Below are 24,983 nucleotides of genomic sequence, written 5' to 3'. Positions count from 1 at the left end.
GGGAACTTGTCCCTGAGGGCCACAGGCAACAAGAACCAACCAGACTTGGAAAAGTCAGTCTTGGGACGAGACGATACAGGCCCCCAACGGCCGCGGTCTGGCAAATCCTGCGGCCAGGACTCTCTCCGCGAGGCCAGCCGTGTAGTCTGTCGTCATCAGACCCGCAGGAATTCCAGAATTCCACTATCGCTGTATCTGGTGTGCTGCCATCGATGACGATGAGGGGAAACCCCACGGAGAAGTAAGAGGGGGCACAGTTCTGGGTAAAAGAGGCATGTCCTCAAAACTCTGCTCTTAGCAGCAGCAAGGAGTACAGGGTATGGCATAGGAGAGCGGCCTCCCCATGTGGGGCATGAGAACACAACCTTTTTTTTTTTTTTAACTTTCAGGAATGATATAGAAGAGATTGAATAGTGGCTAACCTTCGGGGGGTGAGAGAGAGAGAAGACTCACAGTTGAGGGAAGGGGCAGAACTCATCTTACCTCAGAACTTTCCAAGTCGTTTGAGTTTTATCACCAGGCATATGTATTTCTTTTTAGGTTTTAGAAAAAGCATTTTTTTTTTTAAACGTTTATTCATTTTTGAGAGACAGAGAGAGACAGAGCATGAGCGGAGAAGGGGCAGAGAGAGAGGGAGACACGGGATCTGAAGCAGGTTCCAGGCTCTGAGTTGTCAGAGCACAGAGCCCGACGCGGGGCTCGAACCCACGAACTGTGAGATCATGACCTGAGCCGAAGTCGGGACGCTCAACCGACTGAGCCACCCAGTCGCCCCTAGAAGAAGCACTTTCTTTAACAATAAAAATATTTTTTAGAATGGTAGGGATCTGAATTGAGGAAGGTAGAACTGTCCCAGGAGGGGGAAAAACAGCAGAGCATACGTGCTTGACATACAGTGACTTCTAAAGGAGTTAGAAATGACCAGATCACATGGGCCGCCTGGGTGGCTCGGTCAGTTGAGCAACTGACTCCTGATCTCGGCTCAGGTCATGATCTCATGGTCATGGGATCGAGTCCGTGTCAGGCTCTGTGCTGAGATTCTCTCTGCCCCTCCCCTGCTCGTGTTCTCTCTTTTTCCTTCTCTCAAAATAAATAAACAAAACAAAACAAAACAAAACAAAACAAAACAAAACAACGAGAGCATTGCTTTTGCAACCTTTCCCAGCACTACCGGGCTGGGTTTTGTGGCATCTTTGCATCCTCCCATCTGGGCACCCCGGTGACCGGGCTTGGCCTAGCAGCCAACCCTGGTTGGTACCCTTCCTCTGCTAACTGCTTACAACATGGGGCTCCACTCAGGTGGTGGCTTTCTGACCAACGGCACCACCCGGGGGGGCTACGTGCCAGTTCCAACGTTGGCCAACTGTGAGCGCTTTGGAAGTCGTGTAACCTTCCTAGACTAGAGTTTCCTACCCGTTGAAAGGAAACCAGGAAAGTTCCCACCCCACAGACTTACCATGAGGGGAAAATGAGGTCACACCCATAAAGCATTTAGGGCTGAGCCTGGCACTGGCGAGGAGTTCGGTTGATATTTGCTACCAACGTCGCGACTGTTTCTCCTAGCGCCTTTTCAGAATCCTTGGCTGCCCAGATCCAAGGGAGCTTAGGACCGGCAGCCCCCCCAGGGAACCTGGAAGATCTGCAGCTTGCGGGCGTTTTGTGTGGGAGATGCTGTCACACTGTGCGCTCTGGGAAGGCCGAAACCCCACCGGCAGGGAAGGCTGACTGCAGGACAGGACGTTCCTTCCTAGTTTGGAAGATGAGACCCTCTGCTCACGGCCGGGATGGGCCGGGGGTCCAGCAAGTCAAAGAGCAAACCCAAGAAATAAAGGATCCAGGAGTCAGGGGTCGGTCCCGGGGCAGGGGGAAAGCGTAAGAACGTCCTAATGACAAATATGGCTTAGGGGCTGCTGAAGAAAAGAAAAACTTACCAGTCAGAAGTTAACTGCTCTGCGGCTAACCTATGACCCGTAAGGAATCTCTGCCCACAAACCCATGGCAAAAGTTCACGTACATGTGCAGCTTCCTCCGAACGATCTCCACAAGGTTTTCATGTCCAAGCTTTTAAAACCGAAGCCCTCTACGAACTTTGTTGCTATCACTACCGTTCAAACTTTAAAACCGTGTTTACAGAAAGGGTTACTTATGAAGGTTTTGTCCCGATTAAGGGTAGAGGTTTACATTCAATGTGCAAATCTGGAAAATACTCTTGTAAAAAGCACAAAGGGGAAGAAAGGTAAGAAAATGCCAGAAGTATATAAGAAACTATAGAATCTGATCACTGTCTGTGAAGGTGTATCTTAATTTGACCTCCACGCGTTTTTTACTGAGCTTTTAAAATCCCCTCTGGGACTGTAACCTCTGGCTGGCTTTCTCTTCACTCTGCTTCTGCTGAGAGCGAATGTGTTTCCGGGGCTGGGTACAATCTTCTGCAGGCGACTGATTCCTCTACGAAATACTGTGTTTTGCTAGAGTGTCTTTCCTTCGGGACCCTCAAGTAATCCCTACTGTCCACCTGTGAATCCCTGGACTAATTCAGGACTAGGAGACTATCGCTTTTTTTTTTTTTTTTTGCACAAAATCATCTACCCCATTGGATATTCTATCTAATTTAAAAGTAGTCCACCAATGGCGATAATTAAGTTACTGGCGAACAATACACACTAACACACTCAAATAAACCGCCTTCCCACTCCTCAATCCTGGCAGGCACGATCCTAGCATGTATGTTGTTTTCTGTCTCCATTCAGCTCCCCCCTTTCCGGACTCTCTTTAACACGTGCCATAAATCAAACTTCTAACGAAAGGTGCGTTTCGCGTATTTCCACGGTATATACGGGAAACTAAGCAAGGAAGTGGCTATCTTCTTTTCGTTTTAAAGGGCCACCAAGAAAGAGAGTCATCTCTGTATACCAGAGTAGACTGAACAAAGGGAGGGTAGGGGGACTCACAGAAAACAGGGCAGATAGAAGCAAGGAGGAGAGGGGTGACACACGGGTGTCACTAATTCCTGACTCTGAAGCTGGGGATCCCCTAAACCAGAACATTAAGGCCCCGAGTTAACATACTTGTGCTCTAAGCCCTGTCCACCCCTCCCCAATGGCCAAACAAAATGTTTTCACCACCTCAAACCAGGCGGTTGGGATAAAGGTTTGAGGGGTTTCTGGGGTTGGATTCTGTTTCCCTCCATAACAATATTTAAGTCATCAGGCAAGGCGGTTTATCAGTTTTCTCCCTCACCAGGTCTCTGCCTCCCCCGGGCTGCAGCCCGGATTCCATGAGTAAACCCATCAAAGCAATGACTCACCGGTCCTGGATGGGCTGGTGCTTCTTAGAAGATCCCATCAGCCAAAATCCAAATCAGATCTCAAACTGTCCTATCTTTCAGAGGCTGAGAGGAGCTAACAACCCAGTGGGAACCAGGGAGGGCGAGGCACCCACATGGAAGGGAAGGTTCCAGTTAGCCATCCATGACTACCCTAATAACCCAAGCGTTTTCTGGAACCAGGGAGATTTCATTAGACCATCTGACTAACCAAAAGGTGGAGAATCTCCCAATATCATGACATTTAGCTGCTAGACAATGAATGAGCTTCTAGAAGTGGAACCCTCCTTCACAGAGTTCAGCGTGTTTAATACCCACGAAGGCACAGCCCCCAAGAACTGGCTCCTGAATCACACGCACCCAGCCGGTCCCCCCACAGCTTCTGTCCCGTTCGTGAGGTCCCTGGGAACATGCCACTTATCTCAAAGATATTGTTAAAAAAAAAAAAAAAGATGACCTTGTGGCACGTGGGTGGCGCAGTTGGTTAATCGTCTGACTTCAGCTCAGGTCATGATCTCATGGCTCCTAAGCTCGAGCCCTGCATCAGGCTCTGTGCTGACAGCTCGGAGCCTGGAGACTACTTTTTTTTTTTAATGTTTATTTATTTTTGAGATGGAGAGAGACAGAATGTGAGCAGGGAGGGACAGGACAGAGAGGGAGACACGGGATCCGAAGCAGGCTCCAGGCTCCGAGCTGTCAACACAGAGCCCGGGGCGGGGCTCCAACCCACGAACTGCAAGATCATGACCTGAGACCTGAGCCGAAGTCGGATGCTCAACCGACTGAGCCACCCAGGCCCCCCTGGAGACTACTTTAGATTCTATGTCTCCCTCTCTCTCTGCCTCTCCCCTGCTTGTACTCTGTTTCTCTCTCAAAAATAAATAAAACATTAAAAACAAGAGGACCTTGATCTACCCATATCAGCAACCAAGAGGGTGAAAGCAAAGCCTCAGAAAAAGACCCTGGGGGCCCTTCTCAGAGGTGAGTAGTAGCGGGAGTGTGCCTTGCATGCACATGTGTGCCCCTACCCAGGAGACGGTTTTATCTGTTTACGGCAAAAGCTAAATGTCCATCCTGCCCTATGGAAACTTCTGGCTCCAGAGAAGGAAACTTACGTACTCACCGAAAAACTGATTCACCAAACCCAGCAATACCACATGCCTCCTGAACAAACACCCTCAGTTTCCTCTGCACCCCTCCCCACGAACGACCCGCTGATGTGTGCAGCTCACAGAAAGGGAAGCCCTCTCTTGAACTCGTGGGTGTATAAAGGCTGCTTCACAATGACTGTGGCTGTCTCCTAGCAGCCTGGGCACCTGCTCGAGAGCGGACACGCTCATAAGGACACCCCCTCTGGGCTGGCCCCCTTGATCACGCTGATGCCAAAGGAACAGGAGCAGGTGAGCAAGCGGCCGGCCTGGTACTGAAAACAGCATGAGCCCCTGTCAAGGGACACGGGGAGACGCCGGCTGCCACCTGTCTCCTCCGACTAAAAAGTTCTCTCTTTCCTCAAGCATCAAAATGCATAAAGAGCCTCAAAAAACTCACAATTACTGGGAAATGAACACAAGGAACTTCTTCTAGCTACTGGAGCAAAGTATTTTTGACTCAAAAAAAAAATAACAAACGGAGACATCCTGTAACCGTTAAGTCCGGTCCAAATCAGTAAATGTCAAGAAGGAAACACTCACAGTAGGATTAGAAGAAGAAGAAGAAAAAGAAAGAGAAAAAAAGGAAAAGAAAAAACATGACTCCTCTCGTTCTAAAAGGAGGACAGTGATTGATGGGGTTGAGTGAGATGCGGGGAGTGTGTGTGTGTGTGTGTGTGTGTGTGTGCGCGCGCGCGCGCGTGTGTGCACGTGCGTGCTGGTGGAGGGGGGAGGGTCAGGGCCAAGAAGCAAATACTTGGTCTCCATCATGAAGACTCTCGGTGTTACCTGCGTCATAGAGGAGGCTGGGCTAATACAGCATGAAAAGTGGCCTTGCAAGTAACTAGGAACAGCCCATCCTTAAGACATCTGGTCACAGGCTCACCTGTCGCCAGGGGAAAGTATGCTTGGCATCTCCGTGGTATTTTCTCTGTCATCAACATCTCTGCCGGCCTTTATGGGGCTTTTCACTCTAGCTACACTCCAATAACCCTCTTGTCCCCAGATACCTGACAGGCACCTCCTCCTCTACCAAAGGGGCCGTGCTTCCTGACGGCGCATTCTTCGTAAAGAATCGCACAACCCATTTCGACATATATGAGGAGCTAAGGTGTGTCAGCATCCCCCCAAATAAATGAATCTCCCAGAGATTTGTGCGCTTTCCTCTGCTTCTTTATTCTACTTGACCTTACTAAAACCCAAGACCACTACATATGATGGCCCCCAAATCACCTTGGAACAATTGGTGAAGGTGACAGGCCGTATCTTGCGCAGAACCTGGGTCGGACCAAGCCCTCAGGAAATTATGATAAAGAAAGGAAGCAGGCGAGGGCGGGGGGAGAAAAAAAGACGACCTAATGTTCCCTTTGATCACACAGGGACATGAAGGAAGCATGATCAACCGAGGTGGAGACAGACAAAGACGAAAGGCCAGTCAGCCGAAGAGAAACGAAAATACGATGACTAGGGTTGGTTGAGTCAAGGAGATTTTAAGGGCAGCTGCATCTTTTATATGGAAGTAAAAAGAGCACTGTAACAGCTGCAGAGAAAAAGATGATGAAATCATTATGGGACAATCGTCTAGCTACACCAAATTGCAGGTTTCCTCCAGAAGGTAGCATTTTCCCCTGGTAGGAAAAAACAACAAATCATAGAGATGGGAACACCACTCCCTTCTTCAACTCCCTGAGGTCAGGTTCTCAAGGCGGTGGCTGTAAGAATGGCCCGGAGGTAACTGGAAAGGAGGAGGGAGGGGAACGGGTGGTCACAGCACCTGAATGTCACTGAAGGCGCCACCTGGCCATGTGAGAGTCACCTTCCAAACTGGCCTCTCCCAAAGTCGGACAAGCAGCCCCATCATTATTTCCCTAGCCCCAAGAATGACAGTGGTGTCGTTTCAGTAACAATAGCATTCTTGGTGGCAGGAGGGACCCAATGGGCACCTTTATTTCCCTTGCTCTTCACACAATTTGGGCAATCACCTGCACTTGACACACCCTCCAAATGCTATCCTCGGCCTCTAGGAAGAATAAAGAACTGCTTGATACGTGGCTCCCAACGAGTCAACAAGGACCCATTCAGCCCGGAGCCCGGAGCTGGGTTGAGAACAGCCGGTGCCATGCCAAAACCGCGGCTGGCCAACTGGTTCCTAATCCGTCCTAATGCCTGATCCAGAAAATGTCATCGCCACCTGAAGTCCCGGGAGGGGCAGAGATGGGATTAACCCAGAGTTTCTCGGAGTGCAGTTCAAAATCACCGAAGGACCTGCTTACACACAATACAGATCCCTGGCCCCATTCAAGACCTACCGAACTCGAATCTCTGGGGCTGGGACGGAGGAATCTGCAATTTTAACAAATGCCCTGTAAATTCTACTAAAGTGTGCACTGAAACAGAGCCAGTGAGTTGGCCATTTTACTTGCTGTTTCAAAAGAAACAACACCGCTCCAAATACTTTGCTTGTAGACACTTTCCGTTCACATCTGCCTTCCCCTTCTGTCTTCATGAACACACAGAGGAAAGGGTCAAAGCGTATCCTGTCCCACTCGGCTTTGGAGCCTTGGTTTAAAGCAGAGGTGCAGGGGCTCTCTTGCCCTGTCTCCCCAGAGCAAAATTAAACCAATCAGGACGCACACAAGAGCAAAAGGTGACCGCCAAAGACCAGACACGAGGCTGAAGACAATCTGTTGCTCGTTCAATACAACAATCATTCTACCACCAAATCCACAGCCACGCTTGTGAACGATTAACAATAACATAATATATGCATACATTTCTATTTTAAGAATCAGAGAGGTCGAGCCAAAACCCAGTCAAGACAGACATCGCAGTCTGGTTTAAATCAGGCGGTAGTTCAGATCCATCTTTAGGGCCTAAGTTTCTGACCTTGATTTAAAAAAAAATAAGTCAAAGAGAACTAGCTCCCCTGTCTTTCTAAGTCGTGGCATAAGCCGGTCTCAAAAAAAGGCATTAGATCGCAGGGGACAAAAGTGGCCTATGATTCAAAAAGACCGATACACCTGAGCCTCAAAGACACAAGGGCGTTGCCTCCCTGTGTTATTTCCAGTTCTGCTGATTAGCTCCGAGAGTCTCCCACCATCATGCTCTCCTGCCCTTGGAACTTGACTCGACTGACCCCCCACCCCCACCCCGCCCTGCCCCGGGGCACCAGGACTTGACTCTCCAAGCCCCAAATACTAACTGGACGGCCACTAAGAGGCATGTTGGGGCCACTCACACAGTGAAAGCTCACAGGAGCAGATGGCACCGAAGCAGAGAAAAAGACCCAAGGGCTGGCTGGGATACGGGGGAGGAGTAAAGTTCTTCAAACTCTTTATCTACTTTCTGTTACCTGTCTCCGCAAGGGGATGCGCTTGGTCAGCTTGTGCACAGCGGGCTGGCTGCTGAAGTCCGGCTTCTTGGTCGTGGTCTTCATTCGGCACAGGATGACCGTCACCACCATACAGGCAATTAGGAAGACCCCTATGCAGTAAATGGCTATCTCCAGGTAGTCTGGGGAAGCCGTAATCTCCTTTTCTCTTACAGGAGCTGGAGTGCAGACCACAGGGGAGGAACAGATAAGCAGGCCACAGAGTTAGGACACGGGCTTGATGCGCCCTGGCACAGTTAAACGAAACACAAGGTGACGACCATTCCCGAGGACAGGTTTCCCTAATGACTCGGGGCTGCAGAAAGGCCCGGGCTACGGGCCTGCCGTGCACCTCTCCCCGTGAAGGCGAGCAACCAAGGGCTCCTTGTTTTACCACCAGGGCCCACACGGCCACTCTCTCTAGCCTCAAGGGGCCTCTGCAATGCAGAGATCACGGTGGACTAGCTCCCACCAAGGCACAAAGAGCAGGCTACAAGGCTACATTCTGTTAGGCATTCGGGCACAATGCAACAGTCAACCACACCTACAAAAAAACGGACTGTCTTCCACGGTGGTCTCTGAGGCCAATCAAATTTAAAATTCTTAAATACAAACAGTGCCCACTTTTGCATCTGAAGGGATCACTCTTGGATAAAGCTCTTCCAAAGGAAGCTGTGACAGGGTAATTTACCCCAGACGAACACACTTTCACATGAAATGAAATAAATATTCATCTAGTAGGGCTGGCCCGGAAAAGTTTCAAATCTCTTAATACAGTCCAGCCTGGTATTCAACTCCACAAATAAATGCATTTCATTTAAAGACCAAATTGCTTTTAGTATAGAATCGCTATGCCCATACCATGAAAAGCTGGTAATATTCCCTCATCGATTACCATCTGAAATTTGTGTTTCTGGTTATACTGATGTCACTACAGTGTTTCTGTTGAACACAGAAATGGTGTTCCATGTGGGTAGCACGTTCGTCTACCAACTTCCAATAAATGATACCCGCTCCCTCCTTCGTCCTCAAGGCTCATCAAGCTACAGGCAGGGTATTTCCGAACAGTACTTTCCTCAAGCTGTGTTCTTACAGTTAATGTGCTAGTACCGTCGGGCCAATTGGTTAAGGGGGGCCAACTACGCACCTGCGGAATGCAGTACTACAGGTAAAAAAGCAAGCTCAACGTAAGAGGCATCTCACTGTTTCAAAGCAAATATTCACAGAGCAGACTCACGACAAAAGACAAACTGGATGCAAATGGTATTATTTAAAGCTTATGCGTTGTAACCAGAAAAAGACTTGCATGACAGTCAAAACCTCCAGCAACACAGCACAAAATGAAACGATCGATTTATTTTGACGGGATACACGATAAGCATGCAGGTAGGCACGGCCCTCGAAACATAAGCAATTAATAATGGCCGTGGGACATCCCGAGCTGGCAAACCAGTCAGTCTATGCAGTTTCACGAAGGCAATGACAAAGGCACAGAGGCAGTAGGTAGGGATTATCAGGAAAAGTTCGACTAGGACAGAGATGTCGGTTAAAGATCCAGGCAGCAGCAATATTTAGGCAACGGGGCTTCACCGATGTTGATTTCTCCACGGGGCAGAAATAACATCAAGCCCGAGATGGCAAGAGCATGCTTTGCAGGAAAAGCAAGCCGAGGGCCCACTTTATTGTAACACACGGCAAGCCACCGATTCCCGAGGTAGGTAACACACTGCTTCTGTACAGCCTCTGTGCAGAGGTGGGGCTCCCCCGGCACCTCGGCAGACATCCATCTATTTTCATATCATTAAAAAAGAGACAGTGGAGCAAAGTAATAAAAGTACACATGGGATTTCAGCGAAATGGAATCTGAGATGAGAAAAAACTACTTTGTACGTTACGAAGTAATGTCAACGTCTTCCTTAAGAGAAACAGGGACGGGTGAGAATTTGTACGTTGACTCCGTGACTCACGATAAATGTTAAGATCCCTTTGGGTTTTTTAAGGATGAAATTTTACCTGATCATTCACGTGAGGGTGGGATCTCATTGTGAGTGAAATTTCCAAAGGCAACTGTCTTATCCCTGGGGGATCATTTTAGACATTTTTAAAAAAATCTCTATGCCGGGATAAAAGGGGCCATTTTCTGCGAACAGAAGCGGTGTTAATTTTGTAGCAATCAACCAAGAAAAGGGCAACAACCGTGGAGAGAAAGAGCAGGATGTACCTGGCAGGACTGTCAACCATGCTGAGTGAAAGGATATCCCAATAGAATTACCCGCCAAGCACGTATACTCCCCAGCATCCTCAAAAGTTACATTCCGAATATAGAGAACCTCAATCTCTTTGTCCGTGGTATTAACACCGGCGGCCTAGAAAACAAGGGAAGCAAGAGAAAAGGCTAGACGACCCAGGAATGATTGTGGAGGGGGCCGTGGAACCATGAGGCATCACACCGGGGGCTCCGGCAGGTGCTGGCCACCAGAAGATTCCGACTGCAGCCCGTCCACAGAGCCCACAACCGAGAGACACGGAACGACACTGAGCAGCTCACCTCCACAGGCCCCGTCACCACACCGGCTTCACCACCTAGACATGCATGCAATCAAACGCATGGAAAAATCAACCCACAGAGATCCATTCTCTTAGTCCTTGTTTTGCTTTGGATTTAGGGATGGTTTCCCAGAAGTTTCCCAGGCGCCCAAAAGTCCAAGCTGGGTTCTGGTCCTGTTGGCTGCAGACTCCCACCTTGACAAAGGGATGGTTCTGTCTCAGTGACCGTGTTATAAAACAAAACACTGGACACGAGCCCAGATGGACACCTGGCCTACCCTTCCGGCCCGGTGGGAACCAACCAGGGTAGAACTGCGTGTCAGCTACCAGACTCCAATTTTCACTCCTGCGTAACCATTTTGACTTATGTTGCATGGAAAGCAACAGAAGGAGGATCTTGGTAGCAGAGAAACGGGGTGGTTTTTTTTTTTTTTTTTTTCATTAATATCAACATTCAAGTGTGGGTCGTGACAAACTAAGGCAGGCAACCTGTTGTTGCCTTTGACAGGGTCCAGCAGGGCACTGATTAAAATGGACTATGCTTGACGATGGGATGGCGAGATCAAGCACAGTATCTCACGAGCACCAGTCACGCCACCAAGAAGTAATATTCTGCTGGAAAAATCACACGGTGCCGATATTTCTCCACAAATCTGCGGCAGGAGAAGGTTCGAATTCGGCTGATATGCAAACGTCACAAATTCAACCAGGCATGCCGGTGTGTATTTAAAATGCAGAAGATGTACAACGATGGGGAATGTGCAGCCCGAACAAGGTTAACCAGAAGGAACGACTTAAAAACTGGGTGGGGGGGTTGGGGGGTGGAAGGCAATCTTCGGAAGAAATTAGAGCAACATTTTGAACATCGTGGGCATTTTTCCATGGCTACTGGCATCATACCAGCTGCATCACCAGAGAAAGATTATTATGAATATACCAAGGCCACAGAGTATCCTATAAGCTGCCTGCAGTCTCTCAAAGCACCAAGTCTTTTCAGCTTCTATATCCAGCCTTCTTTAAAAAACAAAACAAAAAAACAAAAAAAACAAAAAACAAAAAACAACACAGAACGTTGTTACCTTGCTGTTTGGGCAGGACAGTGAGCCAGGCAGACTGGTTGGCCTGCCCTATATAATTGGAGACCTTACATATATACTCCCCAGCATCCGCCTCCGTCACATTGAACAGAGCAAGCACTTCTGCATTGGAACTATTTATCCCCGAGTGCTGGAACAGACACAGGAGAACAATATAACGGCCAACCAGGAGGAACTTTGTACCGTCTAGGGTCCCACCACCAATGCACCACAAGAAAACAGCCTCCGTTAGGTCTAAACAGCTGCCTCAACGGGTTGTGGGTTCAGAAAGGTCAAAGTAAGCCAACGGGTGGACAATGGAAGTGACCCCGTGGAGAGGGATGGAAGGGTGTGATGGATACCCAGCAGAATGGACCGGTAGTTCCGGGTTGGTCGTTTTCTAGTTCTTTTGAGCACTGGTATTCTCACTGGTTGGGAGGTCTTAGTGGAGCTACCTATGGTTCTACTGGAAGACTGTTCTTTTTAAGGACGTTCTCTTATGGGCACCCAAATGCGGGAGACACGGTAGGCAGTGGCTGAGAAGAGGGTGTACGGACTTAGCTGCCGCTGGCTATCACCATCCTGCAGAGTAAGACAGATCTAAAAAATAAAGAGGCTGATGCCATTAACACGGGGACTTGCAAGGAACCAAATTAACAAACACAAGGAGAAAGTTTCCTTGTTCAGCAGCTCACTAATGCAAAAACACTTTCTGAAGGTTAGTGTCTAAACCACATTTGGATGGATTTCAAAGGGGAAGGAATTTTCTTTTGAAAGCAAAATGTAAATGGTTTCTAAAAGATGGCTACTACCACCGGACCCTAACGTCGCGTTAAGAGGGAACGACATCGGCGTTAACGATGCACACTGGTACAATGCCTAGAGGTTACAAAGCTCGTTCCGTGCACGCCATGGCGTGGACCCTGCACAACCACCCTGTCGGGGACCTAGCAGCACAATCCCCGCTTTTATGGATGTGCGGCCGAGCCTAAACGTCTCGTCTGAGATCTCAGGGCTGATAAATAGATGAATTATTCTGACTCCAACTAGAATAGCCCTGCCAGCACCCCGTGGGGTCCCTTCTGCAATTTTACTAGCAAGTCTAATAATCTGCTCATTCCCGAAACACACTCTCTCCTGGCCGGTCCAATAAGAGCATCGTTTTTCTCACACCAACAGGAAATCAAAGAACCTGTCCCCAAGTGCACGACGGAGACCCCCGGAGTGGAGTCCCTTCAGATTCAGAAAGTCCTCACCTTCAGAACCTTGAGGTAGGGTAGCCCGTCGGGTCCGTATTTGCTGCCGTTCTTTTCCACGTGTTTGATCCACTGAATGTGGGGCTGGGCGTCGCTGTAAACTTTGCAGACAAACTCCACGTCGCCTCCGACCACGGTGGAGGCATTGGCAGGCAGTCCAGCCTGGAGGATGGGCCGGTGTGGTGATCGCTCTGAGGGAGAGAGGGAGGGAAGGGGGAGCGGGGACGGGGCAGGGGGAGGTGGGGGAAGACGGATAAATGAGTTGTGTTGTCCAGAAGGCTGTTCGTGAACGCAAGCCAAAAAGGCCTCAAGTCTGCTGGCTGACTCCTTTGAAATAACACCGCGGCCCAATGCATAACAAAAACGACTTCAAAGGAGCCTGCTGGAGCACGACCCTTGTAAAAAGAATACTTATTTAGAAAACAGAGAGAAGAACTGCTTGTATCTCAAGTTATTGGTTGTCCGTGGCCACCTACCCAACAAGGGAGAAGGTTCTGACAATCGAAAGACAACGGCAGGGGAACGGGGGCCCCTTCGCGGGTCCCACTTGGGATCATATCGGAGACTCACGCTGACCATAAGCTTCACGTCGCAGGCAAGGGACAAGACAGAGGCGCCCTGAACACCCAAATGGCTCCCAGACACGGTAGCTCCTGAAACGTCTCTAAGATGCTCTGAGAAGACTTCATTTCTTGTTTTGCAAAGAAAAACTGAACGCTCAAGCTCCAAGTCATGAACTCCTGAATGAACAACCGATTCATCTCTTTTCAACGGATTTACTCCATTTTACTCTTTATTCACCCATACGTGGGGGAGGGGCAGAGAGAGAGAGAGAGAGAGAAAGAGACAGAATCCGAAGCGGGCTCCAGGCTCTGAGCTGTCAGCACAGAGCCCAACGCGGGGCTCGAAACTCACGGACGGAACGCGAGATCACGACGTGAGCCAAAGTCGGACGCGTAACCGACTGAGCCGCTGAGACACCTCACAAGTAGACATCCTTTATTCAGACGCAGCACCCAAAGAAACAGACAGACATCAGTTCCCCAATCCTGGTGATGTGCTAGGCCACGTTCGAGAGAGCCCCATCGAGGGTATGCTTCCCACCCTCACGTGCCTTGCCTCTCTCTCTAGGAAAAGAGTTCTCAACAAAAGACATCCCTCGTCTTACACCTGGCAAAGTTCCTCTCCGGCTTAGAGGTGGTCTGTGCAGAAGTCCCGCAGAGGCAACCGTGTCAAGGTTCGTGAGACATCGTACACAAGAGTCCCCAAGAATCTGGGAATAACAGACCAGCCTGCTGTGTGATCCTGTCCACAAAGGCCCTAGGATCACAAAGCGGCTGGAATCCTCCTACGTGGCAGTTTGGGCAAGAGCCACACGTACCCAATCCCCCATCCGTCGACCCACAAACGTATTATCCCGTCCCCGTGTACATGCACGTGTGAGTCAGCCTCCTTATCTCTGTCCACACCGCAGATACCACCGCGTTGAACCCCAGCTTAAAAAATGGCCAAGGGAAATAAGGAGATACCAGCTGACCCGCCACACCAAGGATGCCTCCACCCTGCACCTGGGTATCCCTGTGCACTGGGCTGGAAATAGCAAGTTAGAATGATAGATATCTAAGTGCTTCTATATTTGGGCCTTTCAGATGAAAATATCATTTAGTGGAATTTGTTGGACACGAGCCAGACCATGTGCAAATTGATTTTACTGCACAAGCCTGTTGGTCTTTAAAAACGTAAGAAAAAAAAAAAAAGAATAGAGAAAGAAAAAATGCTAGTGGGTTACTCTTAGCACATTTCATTCCAGAGTCTCCCATCACTTCACAGACACCTACGTTTTCACATTAAAAAGATAAGGATTGCAGAGCCTCCAAAGAAGTCATTCATTTGTCTGACATTACCCTGTAGGCTACACAAAGAACCCAGAAGTCCTAGTTTTGTGGGCAGAAAATCTCAAAGCTGGGATCCCTTCAATCACCAGAAACCCTCCCTCTTCGGCTGACATATCATCCCAGGAATGGGCCACAGCAAGCCTCCCGGTCAGGTCTGGCGGCCAGCTGGATGCCACGGGGACCCGGCTTGCAGCTGGCAGGGACAGGTCTGGTTTAAATCCCGGCTAGCCCCATCCACGTGAGAAGAACAGAGTGAAGTCCACACATGCACTGTCCTGGCCAGGTCTCCTCCCAAGAGACGTAGCGGGAGGGGATCTGTCCTCCGGGCCGGATGCTGCCAGCCAAGCTCACAAAATACGCTCCTTTTCTACATACCGAATGTTGAGGAGGTTTCCTCGTTCCCAGAGAGAAGTGACTTTTAGGTATCAATTCATGCTCTGGCTCAGCGTTCCAGTTTTGTGTACATGTGCTTGTGTGTTTTCAAGATAAATATTTACAGTGGACCGAAATATTTATTCTCGGAAACAAAGGTACTGTAAAATCTTAAATGTCATGAGCCAGATCAGCTGAATTTCAAACCGAGTTCTCCGTCTTAAACATACTTGTTTCTAATAAATCGTTTCACAAGCAAACATTGTGCACGTAATACCAAATAATGATGTCCTGTGAACAATGGTTGCTTTCAGACCGCCCGGCATCTCTGGCCCGCGCCAGCCTTCAGCAGGGAATGTAGTCACTGGGGCAACACTGGCAGGGCCCACTACAGACCTGCAGCCTTGTTTTACTTGCGGTCGACGTGCCGCTGCGTTCCAGTTATTAAGTTATTCCATTGCTATCTTGACTATTTTCACCAAAAAAAAAAAAAAAAAAAAAAAAGCCTCTGCAATGGCTTAATGTTATTGCATTTGCAAATTACAACACGCCAAAGTTGCCGGCTTGCAGTCTCGAATTTATCCTCTCGAATTTTCTCACCTTATACAAAATAACCCCTTAACCACTCCCCACCCCCCCCAACCCCCCCCACCCCCCCCCCCCCCGCCGGCTCCCTCCGCCCTTTCTCACTTTGGGTACAAAAACCGGCAAGCGGGATCGCTCTGTAATCGAAACCTTACACCGTCTTCCAAAACTTATTACAGCTGCCTTCGGTATAAAATGAAACCTTAGAGAATGTTATTTAAAATGTTTTTAAAAAGTCAGTAGGCCTCATGTTTCGTTTCTCCACATCAGGCTTTGATTTCCTTTGCAACCTTATTCTCTGCCCTTAAACAAGTCAGAGAGCAGGCCCCAAACATCTTGGAAAAGGTCCCGGGATGCCAGCATCTGCAAAGCATGGTAAGCCTCATCTCGGATCCTGCAGCCATCACTCTTCCCTGGTGTCTGTCAGACCCGTCCGAGCGGTGGTCAGCAGTAGGGGGGAGGACAGAAATCAGAACAGGAGTTCTCACCCTGGGGTGAGAGCGGGACACAGGCAGTGGCTCCCGCAGAGGTGAGACCTCCGTGGCCAGGCCCCAGTAGACACCTGGGAAATACCACAGGAACAGGACAGTGATGGTGGCATAAGGACCCTCCACAGCCAGTGTGCTTTCCCCCAACCTCACCAGGCCCTGGGCAGAGCAAACTCCTCAGGTTCCCAGCGCTTTGCACAACAAGCCAATGTAAAAAAATAATAATAATAAATAAGTCAATGAATTATCTCTGGATTAGAGAATAAAACTCAGAGCTGGCCCATCTGTTTTATTATATTTTTTAATGTTTACTTATTTTTGAGAAAGACAGACGGTGCACGAGCAGGGGAGGGGAAAGGAGAGAGGGAGACACAGAATCCGAAGCGGGCTCCAGGCTCCGAGCTGTCAGCACAGAGCCCGACACGGGGCTTGAACCCACGAACCGTGAGATCACGAGCTGAGCCGAAGTCGGACGTTCAACCCCCTGAGCCACCCAGGCGCCCCTGGCCCATCTCTTGTTCTTCTACATGATAACAAAAATCACAGCTTCTCCACCAGGAAGGATTTACAGTTTTGGGCAAGGTTCTCTTACAGCATGTTTAACTCTCTGATCTTATATAAAACAGATTCTTTTTTTTTCTCTCTTTGCAGGGGCAGTGAAATAAATATATGGAAAACAGAGAAGCTGATGAGCAGCTCACCCCTGTGCCCTTATGGAGGTTTTTTAAAAAATATCCATTCTGAGTTGAGCAGGTTGCAGAAAGACAGTGCCCGGACCTGGAACGGGGTTGAGAACCTTCCAAAGAGCAACTCTAAGGCCCCTGCGTGAATTCCGACTTGAGACAGGATGGAAAGCACCCCACAGGGTGCCGAGAAGGCAGCTGGCTGCACTACTGGAACGAGGTCCCATCAAATCAGTGCATAGTAAACACAGGCTGATGCGCTTTAAAAAACACATTCTCTCCCCCGCGTTTTCGCTCACCCCCCCTCCCCGTGTCAAGAGCTCTGAGTGAGTCCACTTTCCCAAAGCAGAAGGCCCAGCGGCTAGGAGTCTCCACTTCGAGACTGACCTTCTCAAGTCCTGCTCCAAAGCTCGGAGCCACAACCAGAAGGAGCGGGTGGAAAAACAGCCTGCTTCGCTCCACGAGGTAATTACGGCGAAAGAGAGAAAAATACCTGAGTGACAAAGAATAAATCTTTGTTAATTGACCACTGAAACTTTATAACATGCCAGTCCCTCCTCTGGACATAATAATATGTTGGCTCGGAAGAGATCTACAACTTTTGCTCTGACATAGCAAAGGCCATAAAAAACGTCCAGCGAGCATGTCTACAGGCTCAGTAAATACGCATCCCGGGGATCAGAAGGAGACCAGGTTCTTAAATTACACCTATAAATTAATCAAGCCCAGAGCTGCTGGTTTCCCAGCACACATTGGTCTCCTGAGCATTTCTCCCCAAAAGTGCAGCCGCGCTTGCCACAAAGAACCGTTTCGAAGCTGCTCTCTCGGCAGCAAAATGCCAAGAGGCTCAAATCACACGGAGTGCCCCGTATTGATCTGGAAATAGCACGTCTCCTGCTCTGGGGCACCCACTCACTCGCAGAGTGTGGAGAACCTTGCCTGCTCCGTCTTAAAATTGAAATCAAAACGTAGCTACCCTTCGTCTAAAATGGCAGTTTCTTAGCCACTCCAAGGGGTCTGGATGGGGAAAGAACGTTCTACAACTTGGAGGACAAGTGAAAACACCAGAGAATGCTTTTCCTAAAGCCCAGCCTCGCTTATTCTCTGAAGGGTGGGCAGTGGTCGCTTTTGTTGCATAAAAACACACTAAACCAGTTGGCATGAGGTGATCAAAGCCCTCTGAAGTCTGAGGTGCCCATTAGCCTGCTAAAGACCTCGTGCTAATTACAATTAGCAGAAGGAGCGCGTTGCCTTGTCAAGACTCTACCTGATGCACTCATCCCAGACGGGACAGATCTAGCAGGGTTCCGAGTTTTGTGTCCCCGAACTTTTCTCCAGCCTCTCGAAATCAGCACAGAGGGAGGTCAGGACTAAAACTGATCAGGAGGAAAAGGCCAGGTTTGGAGGGAAGGCAACAGGAAGGAAGGAGCACCCTTTTAGAAACAGTCCAAGTACCTGTAGCTATTCCGTCACCTTCCAGAACACAGGAGTGGCCTGGGAGACGGAGCACCCAGCATAACTTTTTAAAAAAGAAAAAAAAAAAAAAATGCACGTTTGTAGGAGGTCACCACTTTGTCACTCTTTCTCTGTCCTCAGCTTAGCTTAGCCTCATTTGCCTCTTGCCTGATTCTGGAAGTCTCGCAGAACTGGGCTGGGTGGGGATCTAGCTTCCTCCAAAACATACGCATTTCTCCTACAGAGACACCAAAGTCTGCAGACCAAGCTCGTCCGGGGAAAGCCCGAGTGTCTCCCCTCCAGCGCCGAAGTCCCTCGGTGACTTCTGGGGGCCGCACCACGTGAAATGCTAGAAGCAAAACACCACTAATTCCTTTGTGCTTGCTCGATGAGGTGGACAGCGGAGTGAAGTTCTGGCCGAGGCTGGGCGGCCTGGGAAGACCAAAGCAGGTGGAGGCAAAGCGCCTTCCCTAATTAATGTCACAGACGGTATTATGTGGCTGGGGGCGGAGTGGCTTCTACCAGCTGGGTGTCAATTTAGGTCTTCTTGGGCGAATTACAGGAGGAGGGCTGTGTGTCACTTACACCCCAAATGTTACCCTGAATTCTGTGCCTTCCAGAGTGAAACCGGAACGGTAGACGCTCAGGTGACCATAAAGTTATGTCAAAGTTAGATTCAAAAGCGGCCTTCCTGGGCGGCTCAAGTCGGTTAAGCGTCCGACTCTCGATTTCGACTCAGGTCCTTAATTCGCGGTTCGTGAGTTTGAGTCCCGCATCAGGCTCTGCACCGCCTGCTAGGGATTCTCTCTCTCTCCCTCTCTCTCTGCCCCTCCCCTGCTCTCTCTCCCTCAAAATAAATGAACTAAAAAAAATTCAAAAATGCCTTTTCTTTAGTTAAAAGGAGACGTGGCTCTGGGATGATGAAGAATTCTGGGGATTAGATGGTGGCGAAGGTTGTGTAACCACGTGACTGTATTTAATGCCACTCGACAGTACCTTCAAAAGTGGCTAAAATGGTCCGTTCCGTTGTTATGCACGCCTTGCCACAATTTTTTTTTTTTAAAAAGAGAGAAGCGGCAAAGGTGACGTGATCACAGAGTGAACAAGATCGATTTCTAGGGTCGCGGAAAACCTACCTTCTCAATTAGTTAAGTGTATTTATCTTGTCCCGTTTACTGACAGCTTTTCTCTGCCCTGACACAAAGGACTCCGCACAAGGTCCCTCCCCATCTCGCGCTTGGTTTTCACGCTGATGCAAAACTCAGACGTCAGTCTCCCCAGGCTCGCTCCAGTGGCGCTGGGGTAAACACAGCTGAGCGCGGTCACGCTGGGAGCCACATCACAGAGCCTCAGCACCACGCCACGAGCCATGGGGGGCAGGGGGCTGCGACATCTTTCAGGAATGCCAAGATTATCAGCCGGAGTCTGCATAGCTGGGTTTCCTCCCTGGGAAGAGTATGACGGAGATGTTTTTTCAAAGTCCCGGAACTAAACATACCTTTTGCTGAACTCCCCAAATCAGAGTATCTTCTCTCAAACGGTTTGCAAAGAAGCTAAAAATCAAATCACCGGGGAGTCCCCCAAATACAGCAGCGCTCACAGTGAAGCTTTTTATGTCGAAGATACTTTTGTCGACACCAAAGAGGGCCCGGTTAGTCTACCTCTGGAAATCTGTCCCAGAAAAATGGGTCACCCGGGTGGCCAACAAATGGGTGTGTGCAAAGCTTGCCACGGTGGCCTCTTCTGTAACGGGAACACAGCCTAAGTCTCCACCCAGGGGGAAAATGATTAAGTAAATTACACTCTATCCAAGACAGAAGAGCATACGGGTCACTAATGATAATGAAATAATCGATATGTACAGACACGAGAAGATGTCTACAAAACTAACGTTCGCAGGCTTCATCAACTTTCCTCATTCAAAAGGCCTTAATTCTAGAAGAAGTCAAGAAAACTCTACCACGCTTACATCTTAGATGTTTTATTTTGCTCCTGGGGTGGTTCAAACAGAAGTAAAAGCTTTCAGCCCATCTGAGCAAACAAGAAATGCCTCCCTTTGGTACAAAGTACACGAAATGATAAAACCTCATTGGTCTTCTTAGAGGCAAACTCAGACACCGAAAATAGAAGGGATTCTGGATACTCCTTGCCGGAAGCATCACCAAAGGAGAAGCTTCCAAATGGTCACCGAGCTCATGGAAGGCTCCACTTCTCACTTTCTGAGCCAGATGAGATGCCCCAAGGCAGCCTGCAACCCTCCCTACCAAACGTTCGGGGATAGTGTCATACATTCTGTTGGCCAGAAGGTAAAATGTAAAGGACTAAATCCTTGACTTTTCTGCCCCGGTCCAGAGTGTAGACTAAACCCAATAAAATGAGGAAGGCCTTCCTTTTTCAAAGAAAGCACAACTGCCCAATGAACCTTCCAGAATAACATCCGATGCCCGTCTAGCGAAATACCACTTTTTCTTTTTGAGGGGAAATATGTCCGGGGCACAATGTGGCCCATCGATTTGCATACTTCTTTGGGATAGAAGTATGGGTGAGAGAACCCTAGAAGGAGGAGGCTCTGCGAGAAAGAAAGAAATAAGTGTTTCTATCAAGATCCAGGCATCTCCATGGATACCAACCATCTCACTGCGGCACTCTGGGGTCTTCTGTGCTGTGACAGTCAACTGACTGTCACCCCGAAGGCCAGCCACAGGCTGCTTTCCCAGACAGGATTAACCAATCTAGAGGGCTCTGCTCAAACCAATGAGGTTCTCGCCTCCTCAGCCTCTCTCTTCTCAGAAGGAGAAGCAGGAAATCTTCCCCCTCACAACACCAATACCCCCCCCCCCCCACCCAGCCATCTCTTCCCCACCTCCCACCTGCGTTTGATGTCACTAATGGTGGAAAGATGCGACAGGAGCTCTGGAAGCCGCCTGTCCCAATGGAGCCTGCCCTCTAGGTTGGGAGCCCCTTCTTCTTACAACACGGGGTCATTTCTGCCCTGCCCGCCCCTGACTGTGAAAACACACCAAACACAAACTCAGCACACACAGCAGTGGGCTCTCCTCAAGGAGGAGGAGTCCAGAGAGGCACTCTGGCGGAGGCAGCATTTAAAACAGGAAGGAATCTGATGGCATTGCCAGATTTACATTTTAATGAGAGTTGACTGTAATACTTCCCAACGGGGGTCTCCCGGTTTAAAAAGGTGACTGGAAATGGAGGCCGTACAGAGTTTGGAAACCCTGAAGATGCCTTGCTTCAGAACTTGCTGCGTTGGGGCGCCTGGGTGGCTCCGTCGGTCAAGCGTCCAACTCTCGATTTCGGCTCAGGTCACGATCTGGCGGTGCGTCCGGATCTGCGCCGACAGCACGGAGCCTGCTTGGGATTCTCTCTCTCCGCCCCTCCCTCTCTCTCTCTCAAAATAAATTTTCAAAATTAAAATTAAAAAAGAAAAGAACCTGCCGTGTCAAGAACCACAAACTCCAAATGTTAAGTAACTCGAGAAGCCGTTTTTCTGTTATTCTAATTCGGCACACGCTGGCGGCACAGTTCGAGCTCATACTGGGCACTGTGACTGGCATCCGTGGACTTACGTCTTCGGGCCGGGACTCCTCGCTGACGCTGGGACAGCAGCAGCTTTCTCCCCACGCCCTGCCCTGCCCTACACTTCCCTCCGGGTACGGTCGAGAGATCCCTCTTCTTACAAAACTCTGTAAGACAGTAACTTGTCTGTAACGCTTTCACATCCTCTTTGCCCACACCATAGACCCAACGCCAAAGATGAGGCAGGAGATCAAATATTAACCTTCTCCCCCAGCCACCTCAGCCGGGACCCCTGCCAGAACCGAAAGCAATCCACAAGGCTTCCTTCCTCAACTATGGGGCAGAGGGCAACTGATGGCTTGCGAAGAGCATGGCGAAAACACTGGCATCACCGCCCACGGTGCCTGGGACGAGCAACTTCTTCCCGGTAGTGGTGCGGCAGGAACGCACTTATTTGCTGGCCGGTACGTTGGGAGTGAGGCAGCTGCCCGCCGACCAGCTTTTGCCCCCTGAAATCCCGGTTGTGAAGCGGGTATAAACAGCTGCTCCGAAGTAACCAAAAGCTCATCGAACAGTAGCTCAAAAGAAGTTTTGAAATCTCCGCCCTGGAGGAAAGGAGAGGGGAGGAGGGACCACTCCTTCAACCAGGGCTGCACTGAATACACCTGTCTCGCCCAGAGATCCAAGAGGAGGTGTGGACCACCTCATGACAGTGACTAAGAGTCAAATCCTATGGTCCTATTATTTAAAAGCACTGCCCCGGGGCGCCTGGGTGGTTCGTTAGGTGAAGCGTCTGACTCTTGAGCTCAGCTCAGGTCATGATCTCACAGTTTCTGGAGTCGAGCCCCACTCAACTCTGCGCTGACAGTGGGGAGCCTGCCTGGGATTCTCTCTCCTTTCTCTCTGCCCCACCCCACTCGCGCTGTGCTCCCCCCCCCCCCCAAGTAAATAAACATAAAAAAAATTAAAAAAATAAAGCACTGCCCCCTACTACCTCATCCCCCTCCAGGGGGGCTAGGTTTCCACCCCCACTTTACAGACAATGGAACTGAGGCTCAGAGGCTCCTGGACTTCTGACGCCATAGAGCTACCGAAGCTGGAAACGAATGTGAAGGTCTCCACCGTGTCATTCCCCGCCGAGGTGCATCCGGCAAGGGCTGGAGCGTCATGAGGGCTGTGTGGCAACGGGCAGGAAGAAGAGAAGGAAATGCGGCAAAAGGACTATGCTTCCTACTCAACCCTGCTGGGCTCCATGACTCTACATTAACGAAACAAGCCTACTTATAAGTACAGCGCTCGCTGTGACGTATTACCTAGCATGGCACCCCAGCCCCCTGTCAACAGGGGGCTTTCTATCCCCCTCCGGCGAGATTTCACAACTCTAGGGCTGGCACGCAGGACCAAAGTCAGGGTAGACACCGCGTCTTAAACCCAGAGCAAGAAAAGGAAAGAATCGGTTGGCGGCAAGGTGAATACGGAAAATCAAATGAGGCCTGGCCAGGAAGTGTCTAGGTCAAGATGCTTCAAGTTCAGAACCCCCAGGGGCTCTGTGGGACTGAGGCTGGTGGACGCCAGGGAAATGCACACACGTGGCAACTCAGAAAGTGACAGCCCGGTGTTCAAGGCGCTCAAATCTCTGGGTGAGTTGTTTTGTGCGGTTAATGCCACCTAGGGTCACCCCTCATCAAACGGAGAAACAAAAGCTTTCTTCTAGGAGCCACGGTGTGGCAGAAAATACGGACAGAGTGTGGTCTTCTGTCAGGAGCAAATGAGCAGGAACGATCCTAATTTTGACAGTTTCGGTAAGAACACCAACCAGTTAATCAACGAGGCCACCATTTCATTTACATACACGCTACTTTGTTCCCAACCCGAGAAAGATTCCACAGTTCATTCCGGACAAGTGTAAGGGTCCCCTGAGGGACTCGAACCTGCCTCGGTCGCCCTTCTTCTGCTCAGGGATCACACTGGAGGCTTTGTCTTCCCAGGACAGAGGCTGCCCCAAGCAGTAAACAATTTACGCAATTTCTCCTTCTCCCACTGGGGATGGGCCGCCAAAGGCTCAGAGTGCCAGGTGTCAGCCTCAGAGCCAGGCTTATCAGTCAGTGCCTGGAATAACAGACTCTTCATTCCTCCCGAATACACACCGGAGGGGGGAGGTTAGCACCGGGACAGATTCCTTCGGCTTTCAGGCCCCGTCCCATCATGCCCAGAGCCCAGTTACAGCAGATTTATGTCACGGACTAGTCGACAGCAGCCTTCTGGTCTCCCGCTGAGCAAGTCAGGGCTGGTGAGGTGGCCTCAGTGACCCTCCACCCAGCCAGAGCGATGTTTGGCCGCTGACTGGCTCCCAACTGTCTACTGAGACACTGTCTAGCGCTTATAATGCTCTTGTCCTAGAGGAGGAGAAATCTCTGGAAAGTCAGATAGAGGGTAATCAGCACATCCAGAGGCACTCACTGTTTCCAACCTCTGCCCCCCAAATGCCCAATGCCAGGTGAAAAGCTCAAAACTTACGGTCTCTGGGATTGCAGAACTGGGACACCCAAAGGGAGAAAAAGTTCGTAACTCAAAGCCAAAGGGTGTCTGAGGAAGGACGAGCAACTCGTCCGTTCAATACCTTCATCTCTCTCTCTCTGTTATTTTGCAACAGAGCTGAACGTGGGGTGGGGATAACAGCAGTACCTTTTCAGAGTCTTGCAGTGGTCCCTGCTGGTCCACACCACAGGACACCAAAAACAGAGACCTCCATGTGCGGTGCTTGGAGCATTAACCTAGGCTTTGAGGACACCGGATGGAGACCCCAGATCTAGGGTTCAGTTCTCGGCCAATAAATGCCTCACCGCCCCCCCACTCCCCAACTTGATGTTCCTCAACTGTAAGAGGGCTGACAGGTGAAGGCAGAGGCCAGCTTGAAGAACCCGGGGCTCTCAAACACCACGATCTTCCTCTGCATCCTGATCAGTCCTGGGACAGCCCTGACGACCACGTTGACCAAAGGCGTAACCCAGCAGGGGCCCCACCTGTTGGTCCCGGCACGGCATTCAGTTTATTTACCAGAAGGTCTGATGGGGTCTAATTAAACCTATTAAAAATGCCCTTTTTTGAAAGTTAATTTAGAAAGACAGAGAGGGAAGTGCAGAGAGAGGGGGAACAGAGAATCCCAAGCAGGCTCTGCCCTGACAGCAGAGAGCCGGATGCGGGGCTCGAACTCATGAGCTGTGAGATCACGGCCTGAGCTGAAGTCAG

General features: G+C 49.8%; 1 protein-coding gene across 17 annotated transcripts in view; it reads right to left on the bottom strand.

Annotated features, from left to right (window-relative positions):
- Positions 1-24,983, bottom strand: part of FGFR2 (fibroblast growth factor receptor 2) — a 108,323-nt gene that overhangs the window by 26,885 nt on the left and 56,455 nt on the right. For 5 of the 17 annotated variants that reach the window (XM_081790450.1, XM_081790447.1, XM_081790451.1 and 2 more), the window contains 3 exons: positions 12,723-12,913; positions 11,470-11,617; positions 7,820-8,022 (listed from right to left, as the gene is read on the bottom strand). In XM_081790450.1, the coding sequence (XP_081646576.1) occupies positions 7,820-8,022; positions 11,470-11,617; positions 12,723-12,913 (542 nt within the window). Of the gene's footprint in view, positions 1-7,819; positions 8,023-10,064; positions 10,210-11,469; positions 11,618-12,722; positions 12,914-24,983 lie in introns of all 17 variants that reach the window. The other 12 variants (XM_060641322.3, XM_078434891.2, XM_060641320.3 and 9 more) reach the window with 3 other exon arrangements.

This window comes from Panthera onca, chromosome D2 (assembly GCF_046562875.1).
Source record: "Panthera onca isolate mPanOnc1 chromosome D2, mPanOnc1 haplotype 2, whole genome shotgun sequence".
Lineage (NCBI taxonomy): Eukaryota > Metazoa > Chordata > Mammalia > Carnivora > Felidae > Panthera > Panthera onca.
The sequence above is the reverse complement of the archived record's forward strand: the minus strand, read 5'-3'. Positions and strand labels throughout refer to the sequence as shown.